At 42.2% G+C, this 15,269-nt stretch overlaps 1 protein-coding gene across 1 annotated transcript in view; it reads left to right on the top strand.

Annotated features, from left to right (window-relative positions):
• Nucleotides 1–4,788: 4,788 nt before the first annotated feature.
• The window catches only part of Gap43 (growth associated protein 43), a 91,030-nt gene continuing 80,549 nt past the window's right edge, over nucleotides 4,789–15,269 (top strand). The window contains exon 1 of the mRNA XM_075962696.1: nucleotides 4,789–5,076. Within this exon, the coding sequence (XP_075818811.1) occupies nucleotides 5,047–5,076 (30 nt within the window). The 5' untranslated portion in view covers nucleotides 4,789–5,046. The remainder of the gene's footprint in view (nucleotides 5,077–15,269) is intronic.

Raw genomic sequence — 15,269 nt, 5'->3', positions numbered from 1 at the left:
TGTCTGTCTGCAGGAGTACTAGGATTATAGATGTGCGTGCCACCATACCCAGATTTTTACATCTCGATTCTGGTTTTCAAACTCAAGTTCAGCAAGTGATTTCTACCTGCCAAGCCACCTCATGGGCTGTTTAGTTGACTCTTTAAGACACCTGGATTCAGTCTACCCTTCCAGACTTGTCTCTTACTATTACTACTATCATCTGTCTGTAGATTGACAGCCCCTCAATCATGCAGTCACTATCTGTACTTTGTCTTTTCTATTAGCGTCTTTCCCCTTTATCCTTAGATAGGGTTTCTCTTGCTGTACTGAATGAAACACAAAAAACAACAGTTAGTTAGGCAGGAAGGGGTTTATTTGGCTTATACTTCCACATCACAGTCTGTCTTGAAGGAAGTTAGAATAGGAACTCAAAAAGGGCAGTAACCTGAAGGGCAGAGCTGATGCAGAGGCCATGGAGGAGTGCTGTTTACTGGCTTGCTCATCATGGCTTCCTCAATCAGCTTTCTTATAGAATCCACAACTATCAGCTCAGCCCAGGAATAGCACCATCCACAAAGGAGGTTACTAATTAAGAAAATGCCCTACAGCTGTATTTTAGGGAGCATTTTCTCCCAATTGGGGTTCTCTCCTTTCAGATGACACTAGGTTGCATCTAGTTGACATTAAACTAACCAGAACAATCTAGCTTAAACTCATGGTGTCTCCTCTCATTGTCCAAATTCTCATCATGCAAAAACAAGCCAACCCTAGTCCACACTGCACATTTTCTGTTCTGTTTAGAGCACACATCAGACATCTTACCAAGTTTTGTTTGAATAGCATTTGTTTTTCCTTTTACATGTGTGTGAATCTCCTTGAGGGCAGTGTGCTTTTTACAACTTCTAAAATATGGATGACAAAGATGAAGTCATTTGGCCTTGACATAGAAGGCAGGTGTTGTGGCTAACTGGTGTTGTCCACATCTCCATTCATATGCTAAAACTGAACCCATAGCTCTTCAGGATGACTGTATTCTGGTATGGGATCCTTGAAAAGATAATGAGTTTAAAGGGAGGTTTTAAGGATGCCCTAATCCAATCTGATTAGCATCCTTATAAGAGGGAAGACTTTACCCACAAAGAAGCAGCAAGAGGGCAGCCATGTGCAAATCCAGGAAATCGCTAGAAGCAGACACAGCACCTGTGGCTCTCAGAGAAAGCCAAGTGTGTCAGCACTTTGACCTTGGATTTCCAACCTCCAGAACTGGTGAAGACTGTGATTTTTAAACCACCTCAGTTCTCTGTTATAAACGTCCTAGTAAACTAATACAGAAGGTAAAGGGAGTAAGACTAACAGTTTAGAATCAATGAAGGAACAAGACCAATGTGTTTTCCATGACAGCACCCTTTTCTCTTAAATACTAACCTCAGTTGTTCGGCAGGGGATTTTCCTTAGTGCCTGACTCCCCCCATCACCCCCCCCCCCAGCTCCCAATCTCTCTTAAGCACCCTTGTACTCTCAGTTTCTATGAGACCAATACTTATCTGGTCCCACATATGAGTGAGCATATGTATTATTTGTCTTTCTGGGCCTGATTTATTTTAATGATATCTATTTTCATCAACATTGTTGCAAATTATAGTATTTCACTCTTTCAATTATTCAAATCTTTTAAAAATAATTTATTTAATAGCATTTGTGTGTGTGTGTGTGCACACACATGCGCAAGTGCATAGGCACCAAGGAACTATTTGGGTTATTATGAAAACAGAGTAATTTTAATGCAAAGATCAAAGAGATTTGAGAATGGAAACCGGAATCTAGTTTCCCAACACCACCCTCTTCTTCTAGTGCCTGAAATTGATTTGCTAGCCTAAAATTTACAATTATTAGCCGTGATGTTCAAAGCCATACATAGGCTGAAAATAATGATAAGGGGATAAAAACAGCGTAGTCACCTAGAAAAAAATGAGGGTAACCACCCTGGCTATGATATTTTCTTATTATGTGTGCTCGCATATGTTCTGCTGTTGTTTTGTCTGTTGTTTGTTTTGATTTGGGTTTTGTTTGTTACTATTTTGGTTTAAAATCAGATCAAGGTGTGTGGTTTCTTGTACTGTTTCTTTTCTTCCCCATTTGTCTGCCAGCCCAAAATATCCATGGCTTAGATGGGAAGTGAGGAGGATGCCTCGGAATTGGTTCCATAGCTTTCAAACTCAGCTTCTGAGCCTGAGTTCCCTCTTTGGGAACTAACTTTTAGAGGGTCCGTGGCAATATGTAGTATTCCTGTCCAGGGAAAGGCTTTCAAAACAACCAGGGTTCTGCACACTGAAGCAAGAGAGTGATTAAAGACCCTCCATTTGGTTAGGAATGCACCAAGGTCTATCTGGGGTGGAAGCATCAGTTTGTCCTCCATGGCTTTTGAGGTAAGGGTTGGACCTTGACTAAGGCTCCTTTCAACACAAAATCTACATAGGTTAACCACGAAGGACTAAAAATAATGATGCACCGTGCCATTGTGCAGTGATGAAGGTAAGCGAGCCAAAGATCTTAACTTCTCTTAGTCTTTCAATCCCATCAAAATGCGATGCAGGGTGTCTCCATGCCACTGACTGTCAGACAAAATAAGTTAGAGAAGCTGATGAGGAAAGCCATGCTACAACTTTGGAGTAACATACTCAGTTACAACGAAGTTCATCCATACCCTTGTCTGATTTTGACTCTTCGCTTTTATGACTGTATTATTCCACATTATTTCTCAAAGTTCCTTCCCACAAATCAAACAGGAAAGAAAGCACAGGGGAGGGCTGCGGTGGTGGAGCACATGAAAAGAGAAAGCAAATGATCTTATCACTGGAGTAATACCTGTTTTAGTGATTAAAAGGAAGCTGTTTCTTCTTCTATGCTCCCAGAACTGCTTCCTTCCTTAGGCACTTTCCACCACTAGAAGGGTGATCCTAATCCATAACTTTAATGTCTACATTAAGTCATTTCTCACACCTTCTCTGCCTCTTCTATCACCTATAGACAGGAAAGCTGGTTTTGAAGACTCAACTCTGACAGGGATTATCACAAAGTTAAAGAGATATTAAACCCAGAATGTGTCATTTTGTTTGTTTGTTTGCTTGTTTGTTGTGTTGTGTTTTTTGAGACAGGGTTTCTCTGTAGTGTTGGGGCCAGTCCTGGAACTTGCTCTGTAGACCAGGCTGGCCTCGAACTCACAGAGATCCTCCTGCCTCTGCCTCCCAAGTGCTGGGACTAAAGTCGTGCGCCTCCACAGCTCGGCTATGTGTTTTCTTTTTTAAAAGAAAATCATAAAATATGAAAACTGAGAAACAAACTGGGGGGGGGGGGACCAGGTGGTTTGGAGCTAAAGCAGGTCATTCTCAGACAGAACCCTTAGGGGTAATTTCTAACCATTATCCCTCGTCTCTTCACCCTGGTCATCTGAGATGGTCCATTTTAAGAGGCATATGCCTAGGTGGACTGAGTATCTATGGCACTCAATAGTGCTGAAGTATACAGGATAACAAGCTGTCTGGCTGCTGTCTGTTAAACAAGTTTATGTCTAGAAGGGAGAAGGAACAATATGAGCCATTTAATTAGAGGTGCTTGTCATCACTAATGAACAACAAGGAACAATTTGGGAAGTTCTTTGAAGCAGTCACTTAGACATGCCATCAACATTTTGGAAAAGTTGTTTTCTGTTCGACTGCGACGGCCGAGAGGACCTCCAGTTAGCCTGTGTACATTGCATTTCATCTTGTAACATGTTGGCCAGGACTGGCATTATGATTTCCATTTTACAGGTAAGGGGCTCTCCAATCCAACAACACTAAATGTCTAAAATTTGCGTACTACAAACTTACAAGTCACATCTTTCCCCCAAGACAAGGGAGGCACTGGAATGAACTGGTGCAGGCTTCAGGGTGTGCAGCTTTGCTCAAGACAGAGCTTACTTGTATCCGTTGTGCTCAAATTGCAAAACATCACTGTCAATGTTATACAACCCTGCCACTCACGTAGACTCAGCTTTTGTGGTAAAATTAGAGGGACGTGCAATTGTCAAATAATCTCATGTGCATAAGTAAAGAACCCACTATGTGATTTTAGATACGGATGCTCATTCCTAGACAATAGTTATTTCCACATTCTAATCCTGAGGGTGCTTAAGTGCCGTGTGTCTGTGCACGCGTGTGTGCTGATTGTGTATTGAAGCATAGATGACTTAAGTTTGTGCGTGTCTAAGTGTATACATTTAGGTTACATAAATAAAAACAGTATTTTTGAGGAAACTGAACCTCCATGATTTCTAACAGCACATAAAATCTAAATGGCAGCTATAAGTTACGTATGTCTAGCCCCTCCTTGCATGTTTGTTCTTATGGTCCTGGAAAAGAGAGGTGGGAAAGAGACACAAGCATTCCTCAGGCCCCACTTCCCTAAAACATGTTCATCCACTCTCTAACAGTCTGGAATATCCTTCTCTGCCCCCACCCTATAGCCCTCCCAATGCAGTGCAAAAGTCGGTGGGTAATTGGGTCCAGATTGGAGGTGTTTAAATATTCATGAGGCTGGCAGGGGACTGGGAGGGGGCGACTGTCTAGAATGGGGGTAGGGGCTACGGGAAGTGATTAGTCACTGAAAGCTAGTGAACATTTCTGAGAAAGGGGCCCAGAGAGAAGGAAGAAAAAGATAGATTCGGTAGGGAGTGGAGGAAAAAAAAGAGAGAGAAAAGGAGAGAGGAAAGAGACGGAGGGAGGGAGAGGAGAGGAGAGGAGAGAGAGAGAGAGAGAGAGAGAGAGAGAGAGAGAGAGAGAGAGAGAGAGAGAGGAGCATGTGCGGTGAGCAATAGCTGTGGACCTTACAGTTGCTGCTAACTGCCCTGGTGTGTGTGAGGGAGAGAGAGAGGGAGAGGGAGAGAGGGAGGGAGGAAGGGAGGGAGAGCGCGCTAGCGCGAGAGAGCGAGTGAGCAAGCGAGCAGAAAAGAGGTGGAGAGGGGGGGAATAAGGAAGAGAGGAGGAAAGGAGAGGAGGCAGGAAGAAGGCCGGGGAAGATACCACCATGCTGTGCTGTATGAGAAGAACCAAACAGGTAGAGCTAAAGATTTTTTACTTCTTGCTGTTGTGAAATTGCCAGAGTACAGTATTTCCTTGTAAAAGGCAGGAAAAAAATTTTTTTTTCTTTAAAAAAAAAAAAACTGTTTCTGCCCTGGCATGGTGCTCTGATTTCTTTAGCATATGGTAACTGATGGTTGCATCCCAGCTTTATTCTTTTCTGTCTTTCATGCTTTGGTTTTGGAATGCTGATACTAATTAGGGCGAGGGGAGAGAAATATGCCGGCTTGGCTGGAAATACGATTCCCTCTCGCCTATTAGTAAGTGCATAGCGGCTAGGTCTCTGGTTTTGAGGGTGTGGATGTGAAAAGGGGTGTGGGGACAATGTAGACTCTATGTCCGAGATAAGAAAGCTATCCTTTATATTATTTGTGAAAAAGCGTGCTTGGGGGAATTATCATCACGGTTGAGCATTGCCTGTTCTGTGATTCAATTTTTCTCACATGTGCTGCGGAAGATACCTGATTTCGAGCTCGCAAGAGCTTTAAAGGGGAGCAGGTAAATGTGGAAAAATACATGTGAAGGTTTTATTTATTTATTTAACGAATGAATGAAACTCATTGGGAGATTTTTATTTTTAAAGAGAGCCTTAAGACAACAGGGGTTGGGGAATAACTAGCTGTTCCGAGGGGGAAAATCCCCTTCCTAAGATCAGAGGCGGCTTGTGCGCCAGCTGGTCCGGGAAGAGGGTGGACCACGCCCCTAGGAGCTTTGAGCTTAGATGGGATGGGAAAGGCAAGCCGGTATTACCTGTTGGAAACCGGGGCTTTTCTCTTTCCCCCTTCCCGCGAGTCTTTCCTTACATTCGCAATGACCAGAAGGGTGCTAATATCCCGGAGGACAGGCATGGTGACTCCCATCCATCGGGATCAGGGACGCGTCCAAGACAAGCCAGAATCCCAAGCTCCCCTCCCCCACTGCCTAGATTCCCCCACCACCACCCCGTTTCATTTCAAATTGCTCACTTATTTCTTGAAAGACATTTTGAAACTTAATCGGGGTGAGGGTGGAGAGAAGTGAGAAACTGGGTATTCTGCAGTAACCCACAGCATTGCAACCCTCTCCAAACGCAGCCTCCAAACATCCCTGAGGGCACATTTGAGTGGTTTTTGGAGGTTAGGAAGAGAAATGGGTGTGGGGTCTGTGTGCCCGTGTGCCCACGGTGGGGCGGGGTGGGGTGGCAGTCGTGGTTGAAGAACCCCTCTGCACACGGATTGCCTTCGGGGTGGGGTGCAAGGCGGGGGGTTGGTATTATCCTCGTGCAGGTATTGGAAATTGGGCAATTTGTTAAACACACTCTGAATCCAAAGGGGGTGGAGGAGAGTGCAGAGGAAACAGCCATTCAGCCTGGCCACATGTAGCCAGCGCCCTGGAAGGAGGGGTGGGGAGTGAGGAGGAAAAAGGTAGAGGAAAAGGGGTATAAGCAGAAGGTTCAAGTAGTTAGAGGAGAAGCAAGCCCAAAACAAACAAACAAACAAATAAATGTACGTACTTGGTTTTGAAGGGATACATGGTGAAAAGTCTGTCAAGGCGGGGCAAAGGGTGCTTCTGGCTGTATCCCTCTTGGTTCCAGAAACTGCTGCTTCCATTGGAACATTTGTAAAACATTTATTCCCATGTCTTCCTTCATTTTTAATATATAAATGTAACAGGTACAGGTGCAAGGGTGAAACACACCCACAAAAATAAATAAATAAATAAATAAATAAATAAATAAATAAATAAATAAATAAGGCTCTAAGAGGATTGCACTGACCAGCTGGTGAAAGAAAATTTAGGAAGGTGGAGCCGTGAGGAAACCAATTCTCTTCATTTTCAAGGCTTGAATTTTGGGGGAAATAAGTGTGCTGGTTGACAGCTTGTTCCCACCCTATTTTTATGCATGGTAGTATGGGAGTATCCACACATCTCCTTCAGTAAAGGGAACCAAGCGTGGTTTTTTAGACAGAGAATTGGGGCTAAAGGAATTCCCTCCCCAAATGAGGACAGCTGCTTTTACTGGCTCCATCTCACTGACGGCCTGGAGCACTCACTCTGGTGTGCAAAGTGATGAAGATGAAATTGTGTGTTTAGGGACTTGTAGGAATTTGCATGTAAATGCAGAGAGCACATGCACACTTCCCATGCAACCATCATGCAAGCGCTCTGTATGGAGTCCATATGCCTGACTGTGTTTTAGTATCAATGATGCAAGGGGGGGGGTTAGAATGTATGGAAACGGTCCTTTTCACCCACACGTTTTATAAATAGGTTCTTGGGCGTGAAATGGTTATGTGCCCTATGTAATAATGTTATGTGTCATTTGCATAAGTCAGTATTTAAGATATCATTAAACCAGACAGAAGGAAATGGTGTCTTCAGGGCGTGGGCTCATATTACACTGACTGACATTTATATAGTGTGGATCCTTAAGCCTCATGCAGGTTTTCTTCCTGTGGGTGAAATGATCCTCTCTCATTCCAGGAAGAATTTAAGGGCTTCATTTCTTCTTCTGAAAGGTGTTTTATCATTCTAGTTCTTAGTAGGGACTAAAACAAGGGTACAAACCTGCAAAGGTCTAACTCTGCCACACCCATGCAATCCAGCAGCAGTGTGGGAGGGGGACTGGAGGGCTTGCACTTCCTTCCTCTTCCACTTGAGCAGCGCAAGCAAGCAGCCTTAGATATTTCTAAGTTGTAACAGACCGTCAGTGGGTGAGAGGAACACATATATGATCTCTATTAGCCATTATTTACCACAGTAGATTATTAAAGCAAAAAGGAGAGAGAGGAGAGAGAGAAGACAAGGGAGTAGGCAAAGGAGGATTAAAATAAAAGAATCCTGGAGATTTTATTGGCTCATGATTTTCAAATATCTTGGGGCTTACTTTAAATAGCTCAATTACCATGCATATTGCAGATGATTAAAAACTTGCAAGGTGTGATAGTCTACAGAGAAAGAAAACTATGAGATGTTTCCTTTGTTTAAAAATAATGGCTTTATTTTGTAGCTCAAGTGTAAACATTACCCTGCAAGCTAGCAGACCAGGGTCCCCCACCCTTACCCTGCTAGCATATATGCCTTTCCCCCAAATGACAAATAAGTCTCATCTTTGAAAGACAGATCCATGCTTTAAAATTCCAGCCTTGCTTTTCCTTCCCACGCAGAGCATCAGGAGGTGTGGAGGGTACAGCCGTGCTGCTGGGTGAGGGGAACATTCTTTCTAGTAAGAAATTGGATTCCTGCTCAGACTCTCTGAGCCACACCCAGTGGCATCCAGGGACTTAGTCAATTGATTCAACTGAGGCCTTCTACTTAATAGAATTAAATCTGTTTAATATTTTAAAATCATGGTGTCTTCCACATATTTCCAAAATTAAAGAAAAGAAATTATTTAAAGATTTTTTTGTCTGTTTGCTTTTTTCCCCACATCATCTAGACTTGCAGAGAACCTTCCACAGTTTGTGATGAATTCAGAAATGTGTTCATTTCTGATTATTAAAATTAAACCATGGCACATGCACAATGACCCCTGATCCTTCATGCTAAGAGACTCCTCTGAATGTCACCCTGACCCCTGCCCACTCTACTCCTGCAAACTATGCTGAGGCAACTGGAATAAGAAAACACAGGGTTAAATTGCCTTCTTGCTGAGCTGGTGAAACTGCAGAAACCTCCTTTGATGTAGCAATGTAAAGGGCAAAGCTCCTGCTCACCGAAAGAAAGAGTGGCCCAGGGTCTTCTGCTTCTGTCATCGTGAAATTGCTTGTGACACGCCTGGGGCAGAATTAATCCACAGACTTCAGAGTTTTACTTGGTCCCATAGGGAGGAGGGAGAGGGCTTTCAGGCAATAATGGAGCTATGTGTTAACTCATTGTTTTCCCACCCTATACCACACCCTCCCTGAAGCTGGTCATACTGACTTTAAGACACATACCTTCTTCTATGAATAGCTTAAGAAATGCATCCCTCTCAAAGTTTAAGAGAAGGCACACATTTAACTCCCTCATGTCTCTGCTAATTATAAGAGAGTGTCACTTGTTTAAAAGAAAAAAAAGGGGGGGGGAGGGTGATTACACCAGAACCTTGCCTCTTGGATTTTGAGTGTAGACAGGTTGATCCTGTGCCATTGCCTTGAACTCTTTATAGAGGTCCCTGGAGAGTACCATCCCGTGAGTCCTACTTTCTGCCTCTTACAGACTCAGACACCTTGAATGGATCACATCACCTGGGTTTTGTCTCTTCCTGTCATGGGGATGGAAGAACAAGCCAACCAACCAAAGAACTAAGCAAACAGCCCCACCCCCTTTACCTCAAAAGGCTTTATAAGGAAGAATTTTCTCTTACCTGGACAGGGCAGCTTTCTCCCCATCCCCTGTAATTGTCAGGACATTACTTTGTTTTTTGTCATTAGAGATGTTACTTCTGGTCACACTGAACTCTGCCTGGATTCTTGATCTCTCTTCTGTGTTTCCTCCAGATCGTCAACCACTCCTCCACCTCTCCTTTGAGATTTCCTCAGTTTGTAGTGCTTCAGCTGCTTTTCCTGTGCTCTGTGGATGTGCCCTGTCTCTTCTGTTCCCAGAGTCTCCTGACCCTGCATCCCCATTTCTAGAGTGCCCCTTCTCTCTTTCCTTTTAGAACAAAGTTTCTAGGAGCATCCCAAGCTCATGCTCCTCTCTGCCACTCATCACTCACTATTCTTCTGCCAGCTTTAAAGAGGCCTCTGCTCCCATGATTCCACTGACACAGGGTACCATTTCAGGTGAGCCATTAGTTTACATCTTATTTCCCATTGCTCTGCCTTCTCTTTGTGCTTCCCTGATAATTCTCCCAATCCCCCTTCTCCTCAAACAGGACCTGTTAAAAATCCTCTGAAGGATATTTTACTCCCCCAGCCACTCAAGGCCAATGGCTTCCCATCTGTTCTTTGGTTCTTTCCCATGTCACCCCATTCATTAATCCCAGAGAAACACATCCACATTCAGAGCTTCAGTCCTGTCCTGCAATTTTGAGATGTCTATCTTTACCTTCTGGTCTATAGATATCTTGAAGTGTTTTTAGAGAGCCCAGCCCCCCAGTTTCTCCTGTGTCTTTTGCACCAGGTGTACTCTGTTTTTGGCTGTCCTTGGATTTTCTACTCCAGTACTATCCATCCAGTTTCAGAGCTCTAGAAACCTAGGGTGTGTTCCAAATGTGGTCCTTTATTTCAGCTCCCACAGTCAGTTACAGAATCTTTTGACTGTAGCTGAAGAGACTTGGGATACATTATTTGCTTTTCAACATTTACGTGTTTGTATAAATAACTTGGCTCAGTCTTTGCGCTACCTTTCACCTGTCCTAAAGCAATAGCTGCCTATATGGGTCCCTAGTTCCACAGTCTCTCTCGTCATTCTTCCAACCAACGGAGAAGCTATCTTTACCTGGTGTAAATCTGGTCACACTAATTTCCTCATTAAAATTCTAGAATGTCTCCCCGATGGCTACAAACCATTAAACAACCCTTCAGGATGCATGGCATGATCTGGTATTGCCTCTCTTCATAAGGCCATCATTAAATACTTCCTACGTCTCATATCTCACTCTTTTGCTTACTTTACACTTTTTCCTTAGCCTGGAAAATTTCCATTTCCCTCATAAGAGTTAGCTCCATTCTTCTATTACTGAATTTTTATCTACTATTGTTATGACCATATTGTACTTTGAGCTATCTCCATTATCACTTATTGTACCATCTAGTGTTTATATGTATATATGTGTGTGTGTGTGTTCACACTGTGAGCTTCTTGTGAAAATTGATGAAATTTTATCCTTTCTCTGTCTTTACTAATTATCATACTGTCTAGTTCCCGGGTGAATACTTTGAATTATGAATGGTCTGCTTGCCAAACACATATGGAACTAGACGTTCAGTCTTGTCACAAGTTGTGGCATATTTAAATGAATAGAATCACTAGTAGATTTTAAGGAAGCTACTGACAAGTAATTTAAAAGTGGAATTCATTCTCATTGACTATTGCTACAAACTTATAGATGTGGCAACTGTCTGATTTTTGTGCAAGCAGGCACCAAATTATCCCTCTTATACACTGCATTTCTCCAAACTGCCTTAGCTGCAGCTATCAGGAGACTCCCTTACCATACTCACCATCCTAGCGCCCAAAACCTGGCCTATCGTAGGATGTGAAGAATCCCAGTCTAGACTTGGCTAATAAACTCTTACAGCTCCACAAGGCCTTTGTTTGGAGCCTGGTGTACTCATGATCCTTGCTTTGTTCTACAGATATCCTTGAAGACTTCATGTCCATCTCCCGCTGTTCACAGCTGTTTGATTTACTTAGCGGGTAGTATTAGCCTGTGTTGAAGAGTATGATCAATAATTATTTTTATCTACATTTGAACTTTGTTCTTCGTGAAGTATATAAATTATATTATCTATCAACATCCATCTTGTGTAGAGCTGAAGGGTGGAATAGTAAGAAATCTCTTAAAGTTGGGCTAAACATGGAGGAATCAGATCATTTGAATCTTTGCCAGTTTTGAACAGACTTGAGAGGTTTGGGTCTTGGTGCAAGCCTATGGCATCCAGTATGGAGAAGATTGCAAGTACACATTTCCATGATTTCAAGGGCTGTATTCCCATGAACTTAGTTGGGATGCCTTTGTAGGTGAAGTTTGTGTTTCATTGCCAAAAGATGGATGGTATTTCTCAACCCTGATGTCCTTGTCCTATATCCTACTAAATGTTGTACACATCCCTAGGTTAGGATTTTCTTACCTGCCCCCTTCCAACGCAAATGAAGTTTTTCAGATTTCTGCTAGTGCTTGGTATTAGGGACTAGTGAAAGTGAACGTTAGTTAATAAAAAGTATACCTTGCCCAACTTCCCAATATGTATTTTAGGCAAATTAGGCACCTTAAGGTATGCCTAGCACTTGGGGACTTCCCATACATATTTACTTTAGGGGACGTATATAGGGATTGAGTACTCATTATGGGACCTAAGAAGACATTTTCTGAAATCAAGATCATCCTTGTGTACCTATTCAGAGCTGACTGTGTGTTCTGCTCAGTGCTATCGAGCTTTCCAACAGGACGACTGTGGTTAAAGTTACAGTTCTCTGTCTTATTTGCTTGGAGTGGCATACTTCAGTCATTTTGGGTTCAGTGTGGGACTGTGAATTTCTGCGTTTCCAATCCGTAATTATGTAGAGATCCTGCTTTCTTAGATGCTGTTTGTTTAATGTCCTGTTCCATGTCTTTGTAGTGGAATAAACCCCTTCCCTGGGTTCTAGACCTGGCTCTGCCAATTGCTTGTCCTGTGATCTTAGGTAAGTAACTTAATTTCTCTGAGCCTCAGTTTATTCATCTCTATTATTGGCATAATAAAAGCCTCCAAACCCTGACTCACTTTCTTTACTAGGTTGGCATGAGGCTCAAATAAAGTGATGAAAAATAAAAGTATTTATGTAAACAATGACTTTTTGACCCTCCTTAAAGTGTTTATGGTGCTACACAAGCAAGAAGTACCAATGTTGTCTGCATCAAAGATATATATTCTCCACATCCCTCTCCTGTTCTCTACTAAGTAAGTGTTAGCTCTACACTGATAGATGAGAGCAGAGTAGATCTTTACCATTTCCTTTGAGAACCTGAGTGACAGAATTCAGATAAGCACACACTAAAATTGTCCTTAACTCCAAAATGTCAGGAACGTGAGAAATATCTACTATTTTCCTGTATATCATTTTTTCCCTTTATATTCCAACTTCTCTGTTTGCTATGCTGCTTGCCTCCACTCTCCCTCAACACTGCACCTCAAAACTGGCTTCTGAGCATTATCAGACAAGCTGTGCTCACATTATCACATGAGGGCCCAGTCAGGCAGAAGAAGGTAGAGGGACGGTAGGGCTGCTCTGGAGCCTGGAAATGGAGTTGCCGCCTGGTTGGAGGCCCAGCAGATTATTACCTGGCACCATTTCCATCCACAGCAGTTTCAGGGCTTGTTGGTGCACCACTAGGAAACCTTGATCAGAAAAGCACAGAATCCTGAATCTTTTAAAACTCAACTCCGGATGCCTTAAGCAATCTTACAAGTCCACAGATCTCTAAGAAGGACATTCATTTCCATTGGCTTCATAGTTAAGACTGTGATAAATTACCCATTTAACATAACACAATTTGTCAACTTTTCACACAAAGCAAAATAATTCTGTAATACCTACTCTACAAGAAAATGAGTTTTATATGTATTTGGAATTATATTAAGGCTTTTTTTTTTTGAGACAGGGTTTCTCTGTAGCTTTGGAGCTTGTCCTGGAACTAGTTCTTGTAGACCAGGCTGGTCCTGGACTCACAGAGATCCACCTGCCTCTGCCTCCCAAGTGTTGGGATTTAAGGCATGAACCACTACTGCCTGGCTTTGAGATTATTTTAAAATAATCAGATCACGTTAGTGCAAAGGTTCTGTCTTTCATAGAAGCCAAATGTCTAACATAAAAAAAAAAACCAGCATGACATATTTTATAACAACAAGTTTTGCATAAAGGATCCCAGAAGGACTTGTAATAGAAAGGATGCTAATGATACCTAGGGCTAAGCTACTGTTCAGAAGGAAAAATGTTTACAGTTGTATTTATAGTTTGCTAATGGTCAATATCATCTTTAATCTCTCTCTTGTCTCTACTGTTACTTATGAGTTTCTTGACTAGGTATAAATATCAAAGTTTGACTTTAAGTGTGCATAAACATAATCCATTAGAAGGAACTTAGAGATCTTATGAGTTTGGAAAAAAAATCCAAGCCTAAAGCAACCAGGGCTGATGTGGGAACTTCAACAGAAGAAACTCATTCATGAGCCCTCTCTATCAGGGTTTTCATTAAAACAGTTTAGTTCCTAGCACCTCAGCTTCTCTTCCTTTTTATAAAGGGATAGAGAGGAAAGAAATTAAGGAGGAATAAGAAAGGGAGATAAAGACCGGGGAGGAAGGTAGGGAGAGAGGGAGAGAATGTTTTATTGGTCTTGCTTGGATCAACTACTGCCATTTGGACAATTCTATGGGATTGTAAGAAAACCCAAGTCACATAGTTTCTGGAAGTCCACACCTGTAAATCTAAGGAGAGAGTCAATGCTGAGAAAGAGTCCCAACGTCTATCACCCCCCCCCCCCCCCGCCTGTCATAGTGCAGCTACTCGGGTCCAGACGAATTTCCCTCAGCTGTGTTGGGTCCCTACGTTTTTCTTTAGGTTGTTTCTCAGTTTTGCTGCTTCACTTATTCACAACGAGTGCCCTTTCTGTTGTTGTGATATACCTCTCCGATGAAAAGCAACTTAGGGATGATAGGGTTTCTTTTGACTTATGGTTCCAGAAAAATAGAGTCCTAATATGGGAAAGGTGTGATGACAGCCAGGAAAAGCATGGCGATGAACAGAAGGTTGGTTGATCACATTTGCAACCACACACAAGAAACAAAGAGAGAGAAGTGGAAAAGGCTATAACCTTTAACTTCCGCATGGTGTACTTCCACAACGTTCTCAGACAACACCGACTAGGGACCAAGTGTTAGATGCATGACTCAATGGGTGACGTTTCTCATTCACACAACCACAATACCCTTAGCATTAGTAGAGTTCTAAAGGGAAGTAGTTGTCCCACAGCTTACAGATTTTATTCACCCAATAAAGGTTGGAGCCAGTCTCTATTATATCTGGAGATATAAGCACCAGATTTCCACTGCCTTTTAGAAGCCTACACCTGACAGGTACCTTGGTTCTAAGACAAATCCTAGTTGTCGCATATTCCTGTTAACTTGGCATGGCATATCTAACTCTTCTTTTATAGTTTATAGAATCAATTTCTGCCCAAAGATTGAGCAATAATGGGTGTAAAACAGATCTACGCACTTTATACCAGAGAAGCGCTACTCCTTGATATTAGTCATCTCATTTTGAATGTTCTTGAATTAATTCCAGCAATCATCACCATATTTATCTATTTTTAGCAAATTGGCACTTTCTAAAATATTGAGCTGTTGTCTCCATATGCACTAGCTTGCTCTAAATGTAGAATGTTGATAATTAGCCTCACATCCATTATTTGTAATTCCTGTTCCAATAACTATTCAAAATGATGTTTTTAAATGGAAATTGGAAAAACCCTAATATCTTCCCAATAATGACTGTGTAAAAGA

The sequence above is a fragment of the Microtus pennsylvanicus genome, chromosome 1, assembly GCF_037038515.1.
Source record: "Microtus pennsylvanicus isolate mMicPen1 chromosome 1, mMicPen1.hap1, whole genome shotgun sequence".
NCBI lineage: Eukaryota > Metazoa > Chordata > Mammalia > Rodentia > Cricetidae > Microtus > Microtus pennsylvanicus.
Note: the sequence above shows the minus strand (reverse complement) of the source record. Positions and strands in the feature narration are given on the sequence as shown.